Source organism: Serinus canaria, chromosome 20 (assembly GCF_022539315.1).
Source record: "Serinus canaria isolate serCan28SL12 chromosome 20, serCan2020, whole genome shotgun sequence".
In the NCBI taxonomy this organism is placed as follows: domain Eukaryota; kingdom Metazoa; phylum Chordata; class Aves; order Passeriformes; family Fringillidae; genus Serinus; species Serinus canaria.
This window is the reverse complement of record NC_066333.1, coordinates 890,362-910,889: the sequence shown is the minus strand read 5'-3', so window position 1 is coordinate 910,889 and position 20,528 is coordinate 890,362. Positions and strand designations below refer to the sequence as shown.

The 20,528-nt window shown below is 56.8% G+C and overlaps 2 protein-coding genes across 3 annotated transcripts in view; one reads left to right on the top strand and one right to left on the bottom strand.

Moving 5' to 3' along the window:
- Positions 1-10,838, top strand: part of DLGAP4 (DLG associated protein 4) — a 59,616-nt gene extending 48,778 nt beyond the window's left edge. For both annotated transcript variants that reach the window (XM_030230910.2, XM_030230912.2), the window contains 6 exons: positions 2,438-2,799; positions 4,094-4,185; positions 4,599-5,008; positions 6,761-6,852; positions 7,993-8,145; positions 9,223-10,838. In XM_030230910.2, coding sequence (XP_030086770.2) covers positions 2,438-2,799; positions 4,094-4,185; positions 4,599-5,008; positions 6,761-6,852; positions 7,993-8,145; positions 9,223-9,438 — 1,325 coding nt within the window. In that variant the 3' untranslated portion in view covers positions 9,439-10,838. The remainder of the gene's footprint in view (positions 1-2,437; positions 2,800-4,093; positions 4,186-4,598; positions 5,009-6,760; positions 6,853-7,992; positions 8,146-9,222) is intronic.
- Positions 10,839-13,469: 2,631 nt separating this feature from the next.
- On the bottom strand, positions 13,470-20,183 carry TGIF2 (TGFB induced factor homeobox 2). The gene is made up of 3 exons (XM_050982262.1): positions 20,142-20,183; positions 19,104-19,339; positions 13,470-15,802 (listed from the first exon to the last, which is right to left on the bottom strand). The coding sequence occupies exons 1-3, from the start codon at positions 20,173-20,175 to the stop codon at positions 15,266-15,268; spliced, it is 807 nt and encodes a 268-aa protein (XP_050838219.1). The 5' UTR covers positions 20,176-20,183; the 3' UTR covers positions 13,470-15,265.
- Between the last annotated feature and the right edge of the window lie 345 nt (positions 20,184-20,528).

Genomic DNA, 20,528 nt, shown 5'->3' with positions numbered 1-20,528 from the left:
TGGTCCTGGGTCTTTCCCTTCCAGCAAAGCCTGTGCTGCCCTTCAGCCAAGCCAGGTGGCACGAAGGGATCCCAGGAACATGCCAAGGGGATCCTGTGGTTCCCCCTTTAGCAGAGCAGCACAAGCAGTGTCTGTGCTGTCTGTTGGTAGGTGGACAATGACTTTGGGTCTGGCTTACTGGCCCTGGACACCACTGATCTGCCCCAGGAGCTCTGTGCTGCCGTGCCCTCCCCTCGTTCTGCCTGGCCAGGCTGTTCCATGTCCGTAACCATCAGTGTCCTTGCCCCAGCCCCAGCCCTTGCAGTGCCCACAGCAACTGAGGAGCTGGGCTGGGCTCTTGGTGGCCGTGCCAGCTGAGCCACCAAGGGGGCTGTGGCCAGTCCAGCTCCAAGCAGGATGGTGTCACAGGGGCTATGGGTAGCAGGGCACCCTGGGCACTGTCCCTGGAGAAGAATAGGGGCCGTGTGGAGGGATTTAACTGAAGGGACATGTGACATGCTTTCACCTCTCCCAGGTGGGGTGGCTCTGGCTTGCCCTGACCAGTGGCTGCTGTAGCCCTGGTGCAGTAACAGAGTAACCTGTTGTTTTGGGGTTAGGCACAGCTGATCCAGGGGTGCCTTTGCCATGCTCTGGTCAGGCTGCTCCTACACGGCTCCATTGAGATGGGCTGTGTGAGTCAGGCCATGAGACTGGGCCAAGGAATTGCTGTTGGAGGTGATGCTCCACGTCAGGCAGCTCTGGCAGGGGGACTGTGGCCACCCCTCACCCGCGTGAGGCAGAGGGTGATGGGTCCTGCCATCAGGATGCTGCTCAGTTTGTGCTGGACTTGGTGTAGTGGCTTAAGGAAACTGGGATGCATTAGGTGCTTTCTGAGCTCCTGTGCAGATCCAGGCTGGAGGCAGCTGGGTTGGCAGCCCTGGACAGGCCTCTCTCTTCTCCTCTGCCAGCAGCATCATTATGGTGCTGCTCAGCATCTCTGGGCACAGAAATGCTGCTGGAAACACAGATCTCCTCCTCTGTAATTCCTCCCTTTTAGGTCTTCCTTTGAAGTGGAGCTTTAGCTCTTAATATGGTAAATAGTGGGATGTGTAAGTGCAGGCATGTCCCCATAGTGTCAGTAAGACACTAAGTAAGTAAGCAATCAGAGCTGCTCCTGGAGCAGCTCTGATTGCCCCACAGGGAATGTGGCTCCCAGGGATGCTGGGAACTGGCTCTGGCTCCACTGGAAATGCTGAGGCTGGTGTGGAGTGAGGAGTAACTGCAGATCTCTGGGACTAAGGAGGCTGCTGGCAAGGGCTGGGATGTATTATGGGGTGCAGCGGAAAAGCAGTTTGGGATTGCACAGGACTTAATGGCAGGAATGATAAGAAGAGGGAGTCTAGTGGTAGGGTAGAGGTAGGATAAGAAAGGAAGTCTAGTGACCTGGGGAAGACTGAGTGCAGGGTTAGGAGGGGAAAGGGGGTCAGGTGTGTGTAGGAAGGTGGCTGCTCAGTGTGTTTGGCCATGCCCTGCCCAGTGCAGCCTGTCCTGCATGCACAGCAGCTGGAGTGGGACTGTGGCCTCAGGGGCTTTTATATCCTGGGCAGACTGAGAGCCTAAACATGGCTGCTGCAGCATCCACATGGATTTTACTTGTATTTTACATTTATTTTCATTGATGGACTTCCATCCTGGCTAGCCAGAGACAGGAGCAGGTTGGGGCTGTGGCTGCTGTCCAGGTTTGTGTGGCCAGCCATGTATCTATCCCTAAGTGGATCCCTGTCTATCAGGTGGGATATGTGTGTTCTGTGTCTTCTGGGCACATGTCTCCAGCCTTGCTGCCACTTGGATCTGGGGCCATGGAGTAGCAGCCTCACCACTGTTGGGCTGTTGCATCCAGACAATGTCTTTTCTTCTGGCATGGAGCAGCTGGGCTTGTCAGGGGCTTCAAATGTGTGTTCCTGCCATGAACATCTAACAAATTTTATGGCTTCTTTCCATTTTTATAGGAAAAACCATCACCCTGATCCAGATATTGAAACTCGTCAACTGATGGGACAAAGAGCTGAGACACTTGGCTGTACTAGGACACTAAAACATAGGGTTTAGCCAAAGAATATTTCCCAGCTGTGGAGGCTTACACCTGCCAAATCCTGTAGCATTCTTGGGAGGCTTTTCTGTCCCTCCTCTCCATTTCCACATTTCCACACATCATGGTATTCCTTTTGACTTCTTTTGTAAGCTAGCTCTGGCTCTGCCTTCGCTTCCCCTATGCTTTGGTGTGGGTCCCTGGCGTGAGCTGCTGCCTGTGGGCTGGTTCTGCACCTCTGCCTCCAGCTGCTGCTCGGAGGCTCCTCTTGGATGTCGTGACTGACCTGCTTTTTCTCTCTCTTCCACTGTATCTCTTTCCCTCCAACCTGTCTCCTGTGTTCTCCGTTGTCCCCCTCCGTCCCTGCAGGTTCATCATGCCTAGTGGCATATAAAAAGACTCCACCTCCCGTCCCACCTCGGACCACGTCCAAGCCGTTCATCTCTGTCACTGTGCAGAGCAGCACTGAGTCAGCCCAGGACACCTACCTGGACAGCCAGGACCACAAGAGTGAGGTCACCAGCCAGTCGGGGCTCAGCAATTCCTCAGACAGCTTGGACAGCACCAGGACGCCCAGCGTCACCAGGGGCAGCGTCGTGACTCCGGCCAGAGACACTCCAGAGTTACCTCAGAAAAATGCAACTTTGAAAAGTGACAAAGGGACTCTGACTAACGAAGAGCCTAAAGTGGAGAATATCCCCAAAAGAAAGTTATCATCTATAGGAATACAAGTATGGAATAGTTTGTTTTCCTTTGTCCCAAGGAATGTCCTTGCCCCATCCATTTAGCATGTGTCTTTTCTGTGACCAGGTGTGCATCTGAGCTCACTTAGACTAGCAAGGGACACTCACTGCCTTGCCTGTGTTCCCAGGGTGAGAGACAGCAGCACTTTCCTTAACAGCCCAGAAAGGACTAAGCTATTTTAGTAGAAATTTAAAATGTTTTCTAGAGCAGAGGGGCCATGTTAACTGGGTGAGTCCCTCTGAAGAGGCCTTTTGCTGCTGGTCTGTCTGTTCCCTGTACTCTGCGTTGCTTCCAGTCTGCTCCTTGTCCCTCGTGGTTGTAGAGACAATTCTCCCCCGAGAGGTCCGTTCTGCTCGATGTCCATGTGGGAAGGGCTGCTGCAGTGCCAAATGGTCCCAGGGCTGCAGGCTGGAGGGTGCAATTCCTTGCTACCCCATGTTCCCAGCAGGTTCCCTTCCCTTGCTGGAAGCATTTAACTGTGGGAATAGGTGGAAATGACCCGTGGATAAAGCAGTGAAACAAGAGCCCATTGAGTAGTGTAAATTGGTGCTTTAGTCAGCAAAATGCATCCTCTGGGGCTGTGCTCTCCTCTAGGATGCGTTTCTCGGTCACAGGTGACTGTGAGCTCTGGTTCTGTCCCAGGTGCTGGTTACCAGCAGAGGGGAACTTGGGCAGCTCCAAGTGCAGGATCTGAGCTTTGAGCTGTTGTGTTTGTGCTGAATGAGTGCTCCATCAGCTTTACAGCAAGGCTGACTCAGTACAGGTGACAGTGAAGGGCTCTCAGCTAGGCTGGTGGGCAGTGAGGGGAGGGAAACACACTGGAGAGTCTGACTGCTTTCCACTGCTTTTCCTTTTCTGAGCTGGTTCTTAAGTCACCTGGATTTCTTTCCTAAAACCTTCTAACCCTCTTATCCAGAGCCATGGAGGGTGTGAATCCCTGGAAGAGAGGCTTTACTGTCAGTCTCAATCACCTTGCTGTCCTCCCTTAGATGCCATGGTCCCTGACTGTGTGGGATGCCACAGGCACAGGGACACAGCCCCAGCCATGCAGAGCCTAGGGCTCCTGGCAGAGGTGGTGGCAGCAGCCTGGCAGGACACAGCCCTGCTCCTGAGGTGGGAGCAGAGCTGAGCAGTAGCCTTGTGCCTGTCCTTAGCCAGCCCTCCCATGTGGTGTCAGCATGCTCTCTGTGTGTGCACACTCCTGGTCTACTGACATGGATTCCAGCCACAAGTTTTTCTGTCTGTTTTTGTCTGTATTTTTTTTTTTTGTTGTTCAATAAGGTTGACTGCCTTCAGCCAGTGGCAAAAGAGGAGCCTCCTCCACCAGCCACCAAATTCCAGTCCATCGGGGTACAGGTAGAGGACGAGTGGCGGTAAGTGAGACGCAACTTGTGCAGTTTCCTTTTATTTTAAATTGTGCCTCCCCCACTTGTGCTTAGACCTTCTTCCCTGCTTTGTGCCAGTGAGTGGTGTTGAATGGGGCCCACGGAGAGCCCCGCACACCTGCTGCAAAAAGCATTTGTTCTCTAACAGCCAAATCAATGGGAGCTTGAAATTACATCAAAAATTAAAAAATTCCAAGCTGTAATTATAGTCATACGTTAGCCCTCTCTTCTGAACGGCGGCTGCAGTAAGCAGGCAACCTTGTAATTGTGTGTGAGTGTGTGGTGTGTCTGTGTGTGAGGAGGGACGGGGGGGCTCTGCTGTGGCCATGGATTTTGCTGTCGGTGTGGAAGGCCAGCCAGGCTGAGCCCTGCTATTGAACGATGGCTTTTGATCCCTGCAGAAACAGCCACTCTCGCAGCATGTCCTCCAAACAGGACACAGACTCTGACACACAGGAGCCCAATAATTCCAGCTGTAAATCATCTGAGAGAAGCCTCGCTGAGTGCCCTCAGCACAACAACACTGTTGGTGTTGATGCCTCCACCAGGCAACCAGCCAAGCCCTCACAGATTAAGAGAAACCTCTCCTATGGAGAAAACAACGACCCAGCCCTGGAGCCTTCTTCTCTCCCTCCTCCTGACCCCTGGCTCGAGAGCTCCTCCACGTCGCCGTCGGAGCCGGCGCAGGCAGGGCCCTGCCGGCGGGACGGCTTCTGGTTCCTGAAGCTGCTGCAGGCAGAGACCGAGCGCCTGGAGGGCTGGTGCCGCCAGATGGACCAGGAGACCAAAGAGAACAATCTCTCTGAGGAAGGTGGGTGGTGATACCCAGCAGCTCCTCCCTCAAGAAGGAGTTGGAGCTGAGTATTGGGTCAGTTAAATTGTGGCTGCCCCATCCCTGGAAGTGTCTGATGCCAGGTTGGACAGGGCTTGGAGCAGCCTGGTCTAGTGAAAGGTGTCCCTGCCCATGGAATGAGATGAGCTCTAAGGTCCCTTCCCTACCAAACCATTCTGGGCTTCTATGAAATTGCTGACAGCCCACAGAGCCAGAGCATGGAGATGAGGATGAGATAAGGAATGCCTTTTCCTTGGAAAGGGTAATGTAGCTTGCTGTAGCAAATGGAGTACAACATAATGCTGTGATGCAGCATGAAAAGATGTATGGGGCATGGTGTGGCTTCTGACCACTCAAAACTGCTAAAAGCTTAAATGGATTTAGTCTTAAAAAAGGTCAAATGGAAAAAGCTTTCAGGGAGGCTGTGGGATCTCTCCCTGCCTTACCCATTACTCTGAAAGAGGCAGGGGGCAGAAGTAACACAACTTTGGACCTTGTTTGCTCAGTTCAGTTGATGAACTGGTCTTTAAATCAAGGAAGAGGTTTCTTCACATGGGAAAGCCTCACTAATTTGTGCTGGGCACACCAAAAGCATGGAACAGGGAGCATGAGGCCAGTTGATTTTTATGTGGTTCAGTACCAGCTGGTCTTGTTCCTCTATTTTCAAATGTCTTGGCAAAACCTGGGCTTTTTACAGTGGGGATCCTGCCTCTGGTGCATGCAGAGTGACAGGAGTGGATGTCAAGGCTGCAAAGGGCAGGATCTTTGCGTGGAGCCTGGTTTTGATGGATTTAAAACCTGAGAAAGGTGAAACAAAGGTGAGGCTCAGTTTTAGCTCACTGTCACTGCTGGGTCTCCAGGAGCTAATCCCTAATCTGATTCCCTGAGGTGCTGCCTGGCAGGGAATCTCCCTGCCTCGGGGCTGGCCTGGCTTGACCTGTAGCAAGGAAAGACAGGAAGATCTGCATGGCATTGTTCTGTGTGCCAGGAGCAGGCTGCTTGGTTGTGTAACCACAGTCTTGGTGGGTGGGAGAGCCCAGGGTGTGCTCATCCGTCCTGGATCTGCTGAGCAGGCTCAGGGTCAGCAGCAGAGCAGGATCAGGACTCAGTGGTCCCTGTTGGTGATGCAGCTTGCAGGCACGTGGGGCTCTGAACCTGCCTCTGGGAAGGAAAAGCTCAGACTGTATTTCCTCTAATGAGCAGAGGAACATGTCCATGCCCAGAGGCTGCTTGGAAAACCCATTAAGAGCAGCATAAAGTCCTGGATGTTAAAAGCCCTGGTCTGTGTGTTAATCCGTGCTGGTACAGGGAGGCTGGAGAGTGGTCCCTGCGTCAGCTTGGTCACCTTTCCCCTGGGCAGGGCTGGGAGAGCAGGCTGGGATCTCTAAGCAGGTGCCAGCAGGCTTCACTGAGGTGGTGCTGGTGGTTCTCTGAGGGTCTGAGGGCAGTTTCAGGAGCTCCCTGCCAGCTTGGATATTGTAATGTCCTCAGCCAGGTCTTTTTTGGCCAGAAGGAGCAATGGCAGACAAATGCAAAAACATCTTGTTCGTGAGAGCAGTTGGTACCTTCAGGATCTCTGAAATCTCTGAAACTCCTTTTCTGATGACTCCAGTGTTTCCTTGCTCCAGAAATGCTGGAACTCATTGCTACAATGAATAGTCTGTTCAATTCAGGTCTTTTTATTTCCTTTTTTTTTTTTTTTTTTTTTTTTTTTTTTTTTGTCCCCCACAGTATTAGGAAAAGTCCTGAGTGCAGTGGGCAGTGCACAGTTACTAATGTCACAGAAGTTCCAGCAATTCCACGGCCTCTGTGAGCAAAACTTGGTGAGTCTGGATCTCTTTTTCCTGGTTTCTGAGAGGATTCCTCTCTTTGAACTGCACTACAAGGACTTGGTCAGTGTTAACAGGCTGCAGTCCCTGTGAAAACAAGGCCACAGCCTGCAGTGCCAGCTGGGGGAAGGCTGGGTTAGCACAGAGGTGCCTCCTGCTTCTGAAGGTCTTTTTGAGGCAAACCCCTGAGGCTAGGCCAGATAGGGGAGACTGTTTGAAAGGTCTGCTCTTGACCACACATGCTCCCTTTGCGTGTGTGGCTGTGACACTGTCCCCAGGTCACTGGAATTGATCTCTGGAAGGGAATGCAGGGCTTTGCCCTTGCTCAGAGCTGACCTGGCTAATGGGGATTGATGGAATCTGTGGTTTAGTTTTCCCCTCAAGCTTTATGGTAATATGGATTTTGCAAACTTCCTCAGAGGTGAATTCCCCTTTAGATGTAAAATAATCTTGGAGAGACTTGAGGAGCAGGAGGCGGTAAAGTGCTGATCCCAGCTGAGCAGCAGCACCAGCAGAGCTTTGTGTGAGCTGCTCGGATCTGATCCCATGCTTTCCAGGGTCTGTGGTGGTGGTTCAGCTGTCTGGGAACTGGGAAAATCCTACTCTTGGAAGAAACTTGAGCTACTTAAAATTTTTCAACCCAGCCTGAGAAGTACTGATGCTTTCAGGTTGTTTTGGCAGACATGTAGCAAAATAATTTTGCTCATGAAAGCTCAGTTTGGCTCCTTGGAGTGCTGCGCATCCAGGCATCAGAGCTGGGTATCCATTTCCATTATTTCCCCCCCTGAAGTGGGGGTTTCTGTGTAAGAAACCAGTGTTGTCACTCTGATTGCCATGCTGGGCACCTGCTGTTGGAGGTTCCTGCTGTGGGGTTAATGCCAGCACTTGGTGTCTGGTTCAGGATTACTCTGCTGTAAGGAGGAGTGCAGTCAGGACCTGCTTCCTGAGCTTGGCAGAAATTATTTGGGCTGTAAATGATGGCTTTGTGTGTCCATGCTCAGGGCCAGTGTCAAACCCAGTGTTCTCACTGGGTTTGGTTGCAGTCAGGCATAAAAAGGGTGAAGGTCCTGTGCACACTGCTCTGCTGGGTGTGTTCTTTCTGAAATGGTGTTTTTAATGCTTCTCCCCTTTTAGAACCCTAATGCCAATCCCAGACCCACAGCCCAGGACTTGGCTGGATTTTGGGATCTCCTCCAGCTGTCCATTGAAGACATCAGCATGAAGTTTGACGAGCTGTACCACCTCAAAGCTAATAGCTGGCAATTGGCAGAGACACCGGAGAGAAAGGTGAGCGAGGGCACTGAGGAGTGGCCACAGCACTTTGTTGTACACATTTGGGGTAACTGAGGTCTGGTTTTGTCTACAAGCAGATGCTCCCAAGGGCTTTTGCCATCCTGCACTTCTCATTTGACAGCCTTGCAAGGCACCAAGGCCATTCCTCTTGAGTAACAGTTGGAACAGTTTTGTACAAGGGGAAAATGTGTTGGATGGAGAGAGCCCAGAGTGGTGAGCGGTGCAGGGGCCTCAACTGTTCCTAGCACTGTGTCGATGCATTTAACTATCCCTTGTGCCCAAGTAATGTGAAAAACAACTTGAACCTTTGTAAAATGCAGGAGAGGTGGGGTCCTGTCTCTGCCAGTAAGGGTAGGGAGGACTGTGGCTCAGGGTACAGTGGCTTATTAAAATTTCTCAGTTCCACATCAAGTTGTGTCTTTGTGCTGCCTGTGCTGTGCTTTGAGCTGCAGCTGAACCAGACAGTCTCTGAACTCCAGGCCACTCCAGAATAACCCCTTATGATGGAAGCTGCATGGAGGGGAGGGTTAGGGTGCATAACAGGAAAAGGTTTCTCCCCAGGGGGGGCTGGGCACTGCTCAGGCTCCCCAGGGAATGTGTACAGCCCTGAGGTTGCCAGAGCTCCCGGAGTGTTTGGACACTGCTCCCAGCCACAGGGTGTCCTACAGGTGTCCGTGCAGGGGTTGGACTTGATGATCCTGGTTGTGGGTCATCAGCCCCTGGAGTGTGGATTTCCATCCCAGGAAATGTCCAAGGCCAGGTTGGACAGGGTCTAGTGGAAGGCATCCCTGCCATGGCAGGAGGTGGTACAGGATGATCTTCCAACCCAGACCATTCTGTGATTCCATGATTATTGTGGGTCCTTTCCCGTGCAGGACATTCTGTGATTCCGTGAAATGCAAAATGGTTCCTTGTAGAAACAGGGCAGTTGATTTGAGGGGTGTCTGGCTGCAGAGCTGCTCTCCCCGACACCATCGCAGTCCCTTGGGCAAGGCCCCCCCAGGGCTGAGCCAGCACCCAGCTGCACACATTTGTATCAGGTGTGGGTCTTTCCTTACTGTCTCCCTAAAGGAAGAGAAGAAGCCACCCCCTCCAGTGCCAAAGAAGCCGGCCAAGTCCAAATCGCAGCTGAGCCGGGACAAAGGCTCTGACTCGGACAAGCAGCGGCAGGAGGCACGGAAGCGGCTGATGGCGGCCAAGCGCGCGGCCTCTGTGCGGCAGAACTCAGCCACCGAGAGCGCCGACAGCATCGAGATCTACGTCCCCGAGGCCCAGACCCGCCTCTGAGCCCAGCCACGGCCAGCCCGCGGCTTTTATAAGTCATTAAATGGGAAAAAAAAGGTTCTCTCAAAACTAGTGTGATTTATTCAGTCTAGAGACAATGAGCCATCCTTGAAAAGGGCTCCTGAGTTGGCTTTTTTCTCTCTCAGCTTTAAGTAATGAAAATTTTAACAAAAAAAATACAAACAAAAAAAAATTTAAAAAAAGAAAAAATGCCCCTCGTTTTCTCCCCAGCTGTGGTGTTGCTGAATGGACTGGACAGACTCCTGGGAACTCCAGCCCCTTGACTTGGAACTTCAGTCTTTTTACTTGTTCTGTCTCACGAGAATTATTAGCTTGTTTACAAGAAGAGGACAAGAAAACATGAAGCCTTGAGCACTTGCCATGCTGCGTTCTTCCTCCTCCTCAGATCTGTTCTGCCCTTCTCATCCTTTATTTTTCCCTCCTCCTGCTCCCATTCTCCCACCCTTTGCATGGTTTCGGTTCCCTTGTCCGGACACCCCTGTCCCCACAGAGAACACCTGTAGTGTGTCATTCCTGCTGACCTCTCCAGCCAGCAGCCTGCTGGGCTTTGTGTTCTTGGATGGGGATGCTGGGGTGGGGGAGGACGGGCACAGTGGGCCCTATCCTCAGTTTGTTGGAGGGAGAGGACGCCAGGGCTGTGGAATGTGGGGTTGAAATGCAGCCCAGAAGCAAAATGTGCAATAAACCTGGCACAGGGGATCCCGAGAGCCGGAACTTTCTCCGGGTAAAGGAGCGGAGCTGAAGGAGCACGAGCCACATCACTATGGTTTGCCTCCTCTTCCCATTCCCACACCGTTGTCCTTGGCCGGCTGGTGGAGAGAGGAGCTGCTGCAGCGGGGGCTGTGGGGTAAGCGTGTCCAGGAGGAGACAGGAGGGTGTACATATGCACATATACACTTAGTAGTACCTGTATAGTAATTCCTACACACGGATCCTGCCCACACCACCACGAGGGTGGGCAGATGTATAGCATATATTTTTACATGTACTATATCTAGATGTGTGTCCAAGTGTGTGTAAAAATATATACCCTGTGTGTAAGCAGATGACTATTTTTTCCTTATCTCCCTGCTCTCTGGGTAGAGGAAGGATTGCTAAATATTTTTTAGGCCATTTTTTCTTCCCCTTTGTAGGTCTCCTTTCCGATCTGGTTCCTTGAAGCCAGAGCTGCCACCCCCTGATTCTTTGCCACCCTCTCACACAGAAGGTTATTGTCCCATCCTGAGGGATCTTGCTGGGGATTTTTTTTTTTCCCTCTTCACGTTTGAACAAGTTGGGAGATTGTGTGCTACTGTCACAGGGGTGGAGGTGGAATCCCAGTGGTTTCAGTGAGAGTGTTGGTGATCCGGAAGGCAAAAAATAAATAAAAGTGAAATCCTGAACGATGCCTGCTGCCCATTGTGTGCTGTCAGGGGCTGTCCATGAACACTGCTCTGAGGTCTCTGCCCCAGCCATGGAATTCCCGAAGCTTGGCTGTGCTGGGATTCAAATTGAGCTGGAGGTGGGGGTCAGGCTCTGCTCCCAGGGGACAAGTAGAAGCAGCCTCAGGTTGTTCCAGGGGCAGTTTACATTGGGAGAAAGTCCTTCATGGAAAATGTGGTCAGGGCTGCCCAGGGCCAGGGGAGAGTCCCAGCCCTGGAGGTGTTGGAAGGGGTCTGTGCAGGTGGCACCTGGTGGGGGTGGGGGCGAGGACATGGCGGGGTTTGGCAGCAGCTGGGACTCTTCTTGGAGGCCTTTCTCAAACCTAAAGACTCCATGGGGGCAAAGACTTTGTTGGGTTGCACTGTCAGGTTTTGGGGCGGATGCAGCTTTAGGGGTCGCTGGCAGAGAAACTGGGAACACCAAGGAGATGTGGGGATTAAGTGATTTGTTTTATAATTTACTGTTCCCTGCTGCTGCTCATGGAGTGGTCAAGCTCTCTTTGCTGCCCTGGGCTGGGCTTGCTCATAATATTTGTAGTCTTAAATAATATGGATTTGTGTATATATGTGCATTTATTTAAACATGTAAGTGAATTTATAAAGCTGTAAAAATTAATTAATTTTAGTATGGTTTTGTATCTTATAATTAATACAATATTTTAAATTCCCCTACATGTATTAAAATACATAAACAAATACAGAGGTAGAGTTACATACTTCTATATGCATATACATATAAATAAGTGTAACACGTGTACAAAAATGTGTTATACATATTTAGACACACCTTTTATAAATTTGAGAATTATTTGTTACAGATATTTAACACCCCTTTTGTAAATAATTTCATGCCTACTCCTTGTATTCACCTGTTCTGAGCCCAAAGTACACGGGAAGCCAATCACGGGACGGCCTGAGATCACGTGGGGATGGTGGTGTCACGAGATGGCTGCCTGCCAATCACAACGCGGCGTGACGTTTAACAAAATGGCTGCGCCCTGCCATAAGATGGCGGATGAAACAAAATGGCCGCCCCCAGTGGATACTAGGGGTGTGGCCCTGCGTCACAGTACTTCCGAGTCTTATCAACCAATCACCGCACAGTACGTGCTGCTGAGACGAATGGCGGTGAGGCTGTGGGAAAGGGCGGGGCTTGGGAGGCGGTGGGCGTGGCCTCCCCTTGTGCCACGCCGTGCTCCGCCGGGCAGGGCAGGAGGGCGCTGGGCCTGCCTCTGTCCCGTGGCCGTGTCCCCGTCTCGGCCGGGCGCTGCAGCCCCGCGCTCTCCGGCGCCTGGAGCCGCTCCCGGCTCTTCCCGCGGCTTCCTCGGGCCCAAGTCCTTCCGCGCGGGGCCCAGTCCCCGGGAACGCCCCGCGGCGCTGGCTCTGCCGGGTCCCCGCCCGGAGCGGAACAGCGCCTGTCCCCGGGGCCACCCCAGGACGGCTCACGGCACCACCGCGGGCTGCGGACCCTCGGGGATGCACAGCGGTCTCCGCTGCGTGCGGGGTTCTGGGCACAGCCTCGCCCCAGCAATGGGGGAGCACTGCCAGGGAGGGTCCCGGAGCCCCACCCACTTGAGGGGAGGTTTGGGGCAGGGTTGGCAGTGGCGGAGTAGTTGGAGAAGTAGAAAAGGCTGGGAGAGGTGGGAGTGTTCAAGCTGCAGAAGGGAATGCTCCGAGGAGACCTGAGCCCCTTCCTGGGCCTAAAGGGGCTCCAGGAGGGCTGGAGGGGGACTTGGGACAAGAGATGGCAATGGCTTCACGTTATCAGAGATCAAGGATATTGGCATATTGGGAAGAAAGTCCTCCCTGGGAGGGTGTGGAGGCCCTGGCATGGGTTACCCAGAGAAGCTGTGGCTGCCCCATCCCTGGAAGAATCAAAGACCAGGCTAGACGGCTTGGAGCACCCTGGGATAGTGGAAAAACTGTCCCTGCCCCCAGGCAGGGGGCTGTGCCTAAATGGTCTTTACGGTCTTTCCGACCCAAACCACCCTGGGAAGTAGGAGTGTCACATTAATGAGGCTGTTGAGTGTGCCTGGGTCAGAGCCCGGGGCCTTGGGGGGGCTGCAGGGCTGGGGACCCTTCTGGAGGGCCGCTCCCAGGACCAGCACCAGCACCAGCTGCTGCCCTGGGAGGCGCTGGAGGTGGGTGTGGGGGCAGGTCAGGGCGGTGCCTCCCCCTGTGCCCCAGGCTGTCCCTCGGCACCTCCACCCAGCTCGCTGTCCCTGAGCCCCCAGGAGCTGCTGCTCTCTGCTGGAGCTGCCCGGGGGTCTCCTGGCCCTGCCGGAGGCACAGACCCCCGTGTGCAGCTCAGGAGCCACGAGGTCTGCCTGGGGCCACATGAGGGGCAGCAGAGCTGTAGTGTCCCCAGCTGTGACCCCCTGTCACAGTGCCGACCCCCGAGCTGGGCTGACAGACCCTGCTCTCGCTCCAGCCCCCCACTCCCCATGGGAATGTGCCCCATCCCACATCTCTAACCCCAAGCACAAAGCCCGTAGATAGTGCGGGACACCAGTGTGCTGTTCTAGGGTGGCCCAGGGCTTTCTCCTGTGGGTGGAGAACCCACAAATGACACAGCTCACTGTGAGACACAGCTCATATTTAAAAATAACAACCAAAACTAAAAACTTTTATTTGACAATAGAAAAACAAACAAAAATATATTTACAGTAGTTTGTTATTTCTCCATAAATTTAATTCCAGTAACTCCTGGCCTCCCAACTCTGTGTTCCATCCCAGGGCAGCAGCACCAGCCCCTGGCACAGGCACAGCTCGGGGGAAGGAAACCACTCGGGTTTGACTGGGACAAGAGAGCAGGAGGCCCAAGAGCCTCTCCCTGCCCCAGGGCAAGGGACAGAGCTGCAGGGGGGCGACAAGGTGAGAGTCCCAAAACTGAGGACTTTCCCTGGGAAGGAGACAAAGGGCAAACGAAGGCTGGACATGAAAATGGAGGTGGGGGTGAGAGGCACATGATGGGCACCCACCCGCCCCGGTGCCCCCCAGCACTGCACAGGGCACCTGCCCAGGTGATGCTGTTGGAAAACCTTCCCACAGCAGCCCCTCCCGGGCACCTTCCTCTGAAGAAATGGGGGGCGGGAACTCACCAGTCCCCCAAATCAGTGCTTTTCCCTTCCAGTGCCGTCCCCTCCGGTGCTCTCCCCCTTCCCGGCAGAGCTCCCAGTCCTGCGGCTTCACCCCCTGCAGTCACCACCGCATCGGGCTAATTACCGAGTGGATTGGCACTGCCCGGGCCAGGGCACAGCCACTGACCCACATCCCACAGGGACTCCTGCCCCACACAGAGCCCGGGGACAGCAAGCGACACCCAGCCAGGAGCTGCTGCCCCGGCGCCCCGAACACCCGCAGGCCCGGCCATCCCAGCTCACGCCAGTTTGTCACTAGAGGTCCCCAGCACCGCACACTCACGCTGCGAGGGGAGGGGACAGGGAGCGACATCTCCATCCTCCGCCCGCCCAGCGCTGCACTTGCAGGACGCACATGGCCGTGCCCGCACCACGCCTCTTTCCAAAGGTTTTATGGAAAAACAAAAAATAAAATTAAAAAGGAAATGAAGTCGGGTACAAAATTCACAGTCTCAGCTCTGCCAGGGCTCGCTGCTCCGGGCACAGCGTGCACACATTCGGCATGAACTCGAGGGGGAAGGTGTGGAAATGTTTACAGATTAAAAAAAAAAAAAAAAAAAGTAATCATCATGTAATAAATCACAATTAAAGGGAAAATGTTTCAACAAAAAACTTGCTAAACAGCACCATAGAGATTTCTACTGGCAGCATCCACAACAACCTAAAAAGGAAGAGGAGGGTCCTATTTTTTCCATGTTAAAATGCCACAGACTCCATGTTTCCAGTTCATCTGTCCTTTGCCCTTCCCTGGGCAAGGCAGGCCAGCACCGGGAAACAGAAAGGCCCCCAAAAACAAAAAGGGGGCCGGGGGGAAAGGGTGGCAGGGAGAAAGGATCCGAGATTTGGGAGACAAAGCTCTTCAGCCACAGTCCTTACACTGGCATTAAAAAAAAACAGGTTCTCTCTGTCTTCCTGAAAAAATGGTGCTGGCTGGACCCTTGTTTGCAGGAGAGGAGGAGATCAGCAGGTTTTCCAGGGGAGCTCCAGTGCCCGCTCCGGCCATGCGGCAGGGACAGGGCACTGCCAGCGCTGAGCTCTGGGCACACGCCGGGGCACCGTCCTCAGCAGCCAGGGCATCTCCAGGGGAGGATGGCAGGGTGGGACCGGCCTTCCTCTGCCGCCTTGGCTGCCGAGAGACACCAGAGCCCCCGGGGGCAGGAGCCGCTCCTGGGATGGGCCGTGGGGGTGAGGCAGAGGCCGGGAGGGTCGGACCCCTGGGAAGGGCACCCTGCAGGACCCGGCCCGGGGTTATTTGGAGGCTCCGGGGGGCTCGGCGTGGGGAGCCAGGGGCAGCTGCCCCCCCTGCCGCTGCCGCTCCAGCTCGGCCGCCTTCTGCAGGGCCACCTCCACCAGCAGCTGGAAGCTGCTGAAGTCGTCCCCGAAGAGCTCAGGGGGCGTCGGGGGCGGCGTGTTGAAGAGTCCGGGTGTGGGGCTGCCCGCCTCGGCCCGCGCCAGCAGGGTCAGGGTGCTGCCGCCGGGCCCCGCCCTGGCCGTGGCCTCGGGCCCGGGGGGCTTCTCCCACTCGGGGCTGTGGGCACTCACCACGGCCAGCGCCCGCGCCGGGTGGCACAGTACCTGCGGGCACACCGACATCGACAGCACCTTGGAGGCGCCCGTGGGCGGCACCACAAGCACCCCGGGGCCAGCAGCAGCGCCCCGCGGCACAGTCGCGTCGCCAGCTTTGCCTCCGCGGCGGGAGATGGTGAACTGGTTGGGGTCCTTGCCGTCCTTGCGCAGCATGTCGGGGAGCAGCCGCCGCCGGGCGTTGATGAACCAGTTACAGATCTGCGAGGAGAGAGGGCGCGGCAGGTTCAGCCGGGGGCTGCAGCCCCGGCTCAAAGCAGCAGCAGTTCCCCCAGAGCAGGCGAGAGGCTCCCACACAGCCGGACTCCCACAGGTCCCCCCTGAGCCCCGCACCTCCTTCCCGTGCAGCTCCAGAGAGACGCAACTAGTGCTGGCACCCACGGAAACCCCAACACCGACTGCTTCCTGCCTGGCACCACCTGCCTGGGGCAGCCCCTTCCTCCCTGCGCCCTGGCCCAGCTGCCCCTGGCCCTGCCAGCCCTCCTGCGGGACCGTGCCCCACGGCTCCTGCTCTCCATCACAGCCCAGGAATGGGCACAGCCTGCGCTGCCCTGGGTCGAGCCATCCCCAGGCACAGCAGCCGTGCCCTGAGCCCCAGGAGCTGCGGGGGTTCTCAGCAGAGCTGCCCCCAGGGCAGGAGGGGCTCAGTGCTGTGCCCCCACTGCAGGCAGGTACAGCACAGCTCCTGCCATGCCCCAGCCCATTGCATTGCACAGAGCCAGCTTGGAGTCTCCCTGCAGGTCCCTGGCCTGGGGACAGATTTTCCTTCTCCAGGTGACCCATCCTGGAGCTCAGCCCCATTTCCACACTGCTGCCAACCAGGACAGGAGCACCAAGGCTGCCAGAGCAGATGGATGGCAGGAGAGCAGCACAGATGGAAAACCCTAGAAGCCATCAGGTGATGGAGCTGCAGCCCCGCAGCTCCTAACAGGGCCGGGAATGGGAGAGCAGAGACACCTTCCTGCGCCTCTGGCCATGAGCAGTGTCACAACTCATGCTAAAGGCTCTCCCAAACTGCACAGCATGGAGGCTGCACGTCTGGCAGCCCTTGGCCGTTATTGAGCCTTGGCCATGGATTGTTTCAGCATCTTCATATAAAATGCTGCATTTAAATAACTGCCTTCTTCCTAGAAAACAATTAGAAGAGAATAAATCAAGGGGAAAAAAAAGTCTGATCTTTCCTAAATCAACAGCTATGGAAAATATTTCCCCCAAGGACAGAGAACTTGCCACAACTTCAACCACAGCAAGATCTCAGTTGTCATTTTTTTCTTTACGACAATATTTGGCATTAAAACTCCCAAATACACCAGTCCTACTCCCTTTTCTGTTCCAAACCCCCTCCCTTGCAGGCCTTAGCTGGGTCCCCTTGACATGATCCTGGCCATCCACCACTGTGATCCCCAACCAGAGAGATGGCCTCCCAACAAAAAGCCCAACTCCTCAGTGCTGAGAACCCCCAAAATCCTGCCTGTCCCCACCACCATGCTCCTTCAAGCATTCAATTCCCATTGGAGAACGGGGCACAGAGATGGGGACACACAGCCACTGTGACAGCAGGCACTGTCACAGAGCTGGGACATGCTCTGGCTCTGAAGCAGTTTCTTGGGTTTAGTCCATCCCTTTTCCTCCCATCAGCACATCCTGCTCTGTCCCGTGGACAGCATCTGTCCCCCTGCACTGTGAGAGCAGCATCTCCTCCACAGGGAGGAAAAGCCCATCCATCCCACAGCAGGGCACAGGCCGGGAAAGCTGCTGCTGTCCAGGAAGGCTCAGTGGGAACAGGTGCCACTTTCCTAGCGCTGGAATTCCTGCAAGGGAGGCACAGGGCTTCCTGCTCTCCCTGATCCCTGGCTGCCGTGCACGGCTCCAGCTCCCCAGGCCACTGCAGCAGCCAGGGGGTGCACAAATAAACAACTGGGGGGTGGTTGGCCAGTGGCTGTGGAAGAGCCCTGCTTTCCAGAGGCTTTTTGGAGGGGCCAGATCAGCATCACAGACTGAACCCCATAGCCAGACCACAGGGTGTCCCATGCCTCCACCCCAGCAGGCAGAGGGAACCCCAGGGGTTCCTTCTGCAGCCCCTCAAGCTGGCACTGGGGAATGCCATGGTGCTGGGACCCCCTGCACAGTGGGTAAAGGGGGCACATGGGGTAAAGAACAGCTCGTGTTGAGGTGTGGCCCTGCACACAGCAGGGCCACACCTCAACACGAGCCCACTCGGGTGCCAACCCCTCCCAGGTCCCACGGGGCTCAGGGCACTGCCAGCCAGGCACCTGCCAGTCCCGCCCGAGCCCTGGGGCAGCCCCCATGTGCCAGGCACTGCCAACCTGGGCCAGCACCAGCCCAGTTCCCACAGGCCAGGCCTGTCGCTGCTCCCCCACTCTCAGCCTCAAGCCCAGCCAGGGGCTCCAGGCTGTCCCCAAGCAGCTGCTGGACACGGCTCTGTGGCACAGCCAGCACTCACAGAAATGCATTCAAGTGAAAGAGCAGGTTTGCCTTACTGCCCAGGAAGAGGGCAAGCAGAAAGCCCCTGCCCACACTCAGTGTCTGGGCTGGGACAGCTGGCCAGGACTGTGCTGAGCCACGGGGAGAGGAGCCAGAGGTACAGAAGAAGCTCCAGGAGAGGAGCAAACCCACTGGCCCTTGCCTGCTGCCGGCACCCCACTGCAGCCCAGACCCAGAGAGCAGAGAGCAGCCCACACCCTGTCAGGCTGGGAGAGGGGGACAGGGCCCAGGGCACCAGGCCTGAGCATGGAGCACAGGGCCAGCAGCTGGGCAGGCCCTCCCAGATACCCCAAACACAGTAGGGACCACACCAGAGTGGGAAGGACAAGCTCTGCTCACCCCCACTGCTGTCCAGGGCTCCTGCCTGGGCACCCACCCTGGTGCCACATGGAGAACATCAGCCCACAGTGGGGAGCAGGACAGGGAGACTCCTGGACAGGACTCCTTTTAATGCAGCTGGTGTAACTGGGACCAGGTGGGCCAGCCAGCCCAGGGCACTCCAAGCGCAGCCCAGCCTCTCCCTTCTGGCTAAAATCACAGAATATCCTCAGCTGGAAGGGATCCACAGAGATAATCAAGTCCAACTCCTGGCCCTGCCCAGCCCCAGAGCTGTCCTCTGCCCAGCTCTGTGTGCAGGGGGTGGTCATCCTGCTGGGGGTGTCCAGGGGAACAGGATAAAGTAGCATCCCCCAAAACCTTCCCACCTGTGCATCTCTTGCTGACGATGTGGTATCCAGCCTGTTCTCACTGCAGTCCCTCCATCTTCCAGCTCCAGCAGAGCTGGTCCGCAGGACTCAGACCTCTCCCAGAAAAGACCCTCCCTTCACACAGGTGCCTTTCCTTCCTAAACATCCCTTCCCTCACTTCCTTTCTGCCCTTCTGTGGCGAATAATCCCAGCCTGCCCAGATCTTTGGGATCCTCGGTGGGGTTCTCCTGTCCCACACCGCATGGCAGTGTCCCCAGCGGTGTCCCCAACGGGTGGGGCCCGGCTCCTACCTGCAGCACGGAGAGGCTGGTCTGCCCCGAGAGGCTGAGCTTCTCCTGCTCCGAGGGGTAGGCGTTGAAACGGTGCTCGTACAGCCAGTCCCGCAGGATCTTCACCGACTCCTTGGGGAGGTTGCCCCTTCTCTTCCTCTTGCACTGCGAGGGGTCAGGGGATGTGGCGCCGTCCTCGTCCCCCGGGTCACTGTCCGACATGGTGGAGCTGCCCGCGGGACCCCCCTGGCTGAAGCCTGGAGAGGGGAACCAAAGGGAGCTTCAGGCGGTGTCCGGTCGGGGGAGGGGAAGGGGCCTCCCACCGACCTCCCCCCGCCTCCAACGGGGGGTCTCACCCCCTCCGGGCCCGCATGAGGGGGAATCCCGAGGCAGACTCTCCCGGGGTGGGGGGGACAAACGACCGGCACCGGCGGGACAACAGGGGCACCAAACAGCACCCAGGGGTGCGGAGGATCTCAGCGCACGCACGGGGCTCGGGGGGCACCGCACCAGGGGGGAAAAAAAATCAAGCGTGGGGTAGGGTGGAGGAGGGGAAGTTAAAAACAAAAACAATCTCAGCAGGAGAAAGAGGCCGGAGCTGGAGAGTGGGAGAGGAACCACGCGGGGTCATTGTGCGGCGGGGATGGAAGCGGGGGCGGCTGTCACGGGCCGGGGCTCGGCTCGGCGCTGCGGGCCGGGGGCTCGGCTGAGCGGGGCGCTGAGGCCGGGCCCCGCCGCCCGCCCCTCCGGCCGCAACAGGCAGCGAGGGGCCGGGGCCGCCGACACAAAGCGGGGCAGGGGCGGCCGCGGCCCCCCCGGGCGGCGGAGGCAGAGAGAAGCCGGAGAGCGGCCCCCGCACTCCGCCGCCGGCGCCGAGTCGTCCCCGGGCGGGCAAACTCCGCCGGAGCTCCGAGCTGCAGCGGGGCCGGGCGGGACCCCCGGCCGCAGCTCCCGCAAACTTCGGGAAGCGCCGGCGCGGCCCGTCCCGCTCCGTCCCGCACAAAGGCGCGGGGCCGCCCCGCTCCCCCCGCGCCCCCCGGGATCCATCTTTGCGCTCACCCCCGGGCCGCCGCCGCCGCCTGGGCGCTCGCATGGGCCGCGCCGGGGTCTCGGTGCCGGGGCCGGTGCGGGGCCGTCCCGCGGCGGCGAGCGGGCAGCCGGGCGCGGCGGAAAGTTTTGGGTGGGCGGCGGTGACAGATGCCGAGACAGAGTTCCCTTTGTTCCCGAGGAGGCAGGAACTCGCCGGGCCCCCCGCCCCCGGCCCCGGCCCCGGCCCCGGCCCGCCCGCCCCCGGCTGTCACCGGGCACCGGGGCCCCCCCGCCGCCCCGCGGAATCCCGGCCGGTACCTGGCGCCGGCGGACCCCCGGGCTCGGCCCCGCTGCCGGACACGGCCCCCGGCGGGAGGGGGCAGGGACAGAGGGAGCCCCGGAGCCCCCGCACCCGCC

Excerpts from the sequence above, each read along its gene's own strand:
- TGIF2 (XM_050982262.1), bottom strand. The coding sequence starts at position 20,175 with ATGCGAGCGCCCAGGCGGCGGCGGCGGCCCGGGG. Across the intron at positions 19,340-20,141 it reads GCGGCGGCGGCGGCCCGGGG|GCTTCAGCCAGGGGGGTCCC; the intron begins GTGAGCGCAAAG and ends TCCCCTCTCCAG. Across the intron at positions 15,803-19,103 it reads CCAGCCTCTCCGTGCTGCAG|ATCTGTAACTGGTTCATCAA; the intron begins GTAGGAGCCGGG and ends CTCTCCTCGCAG.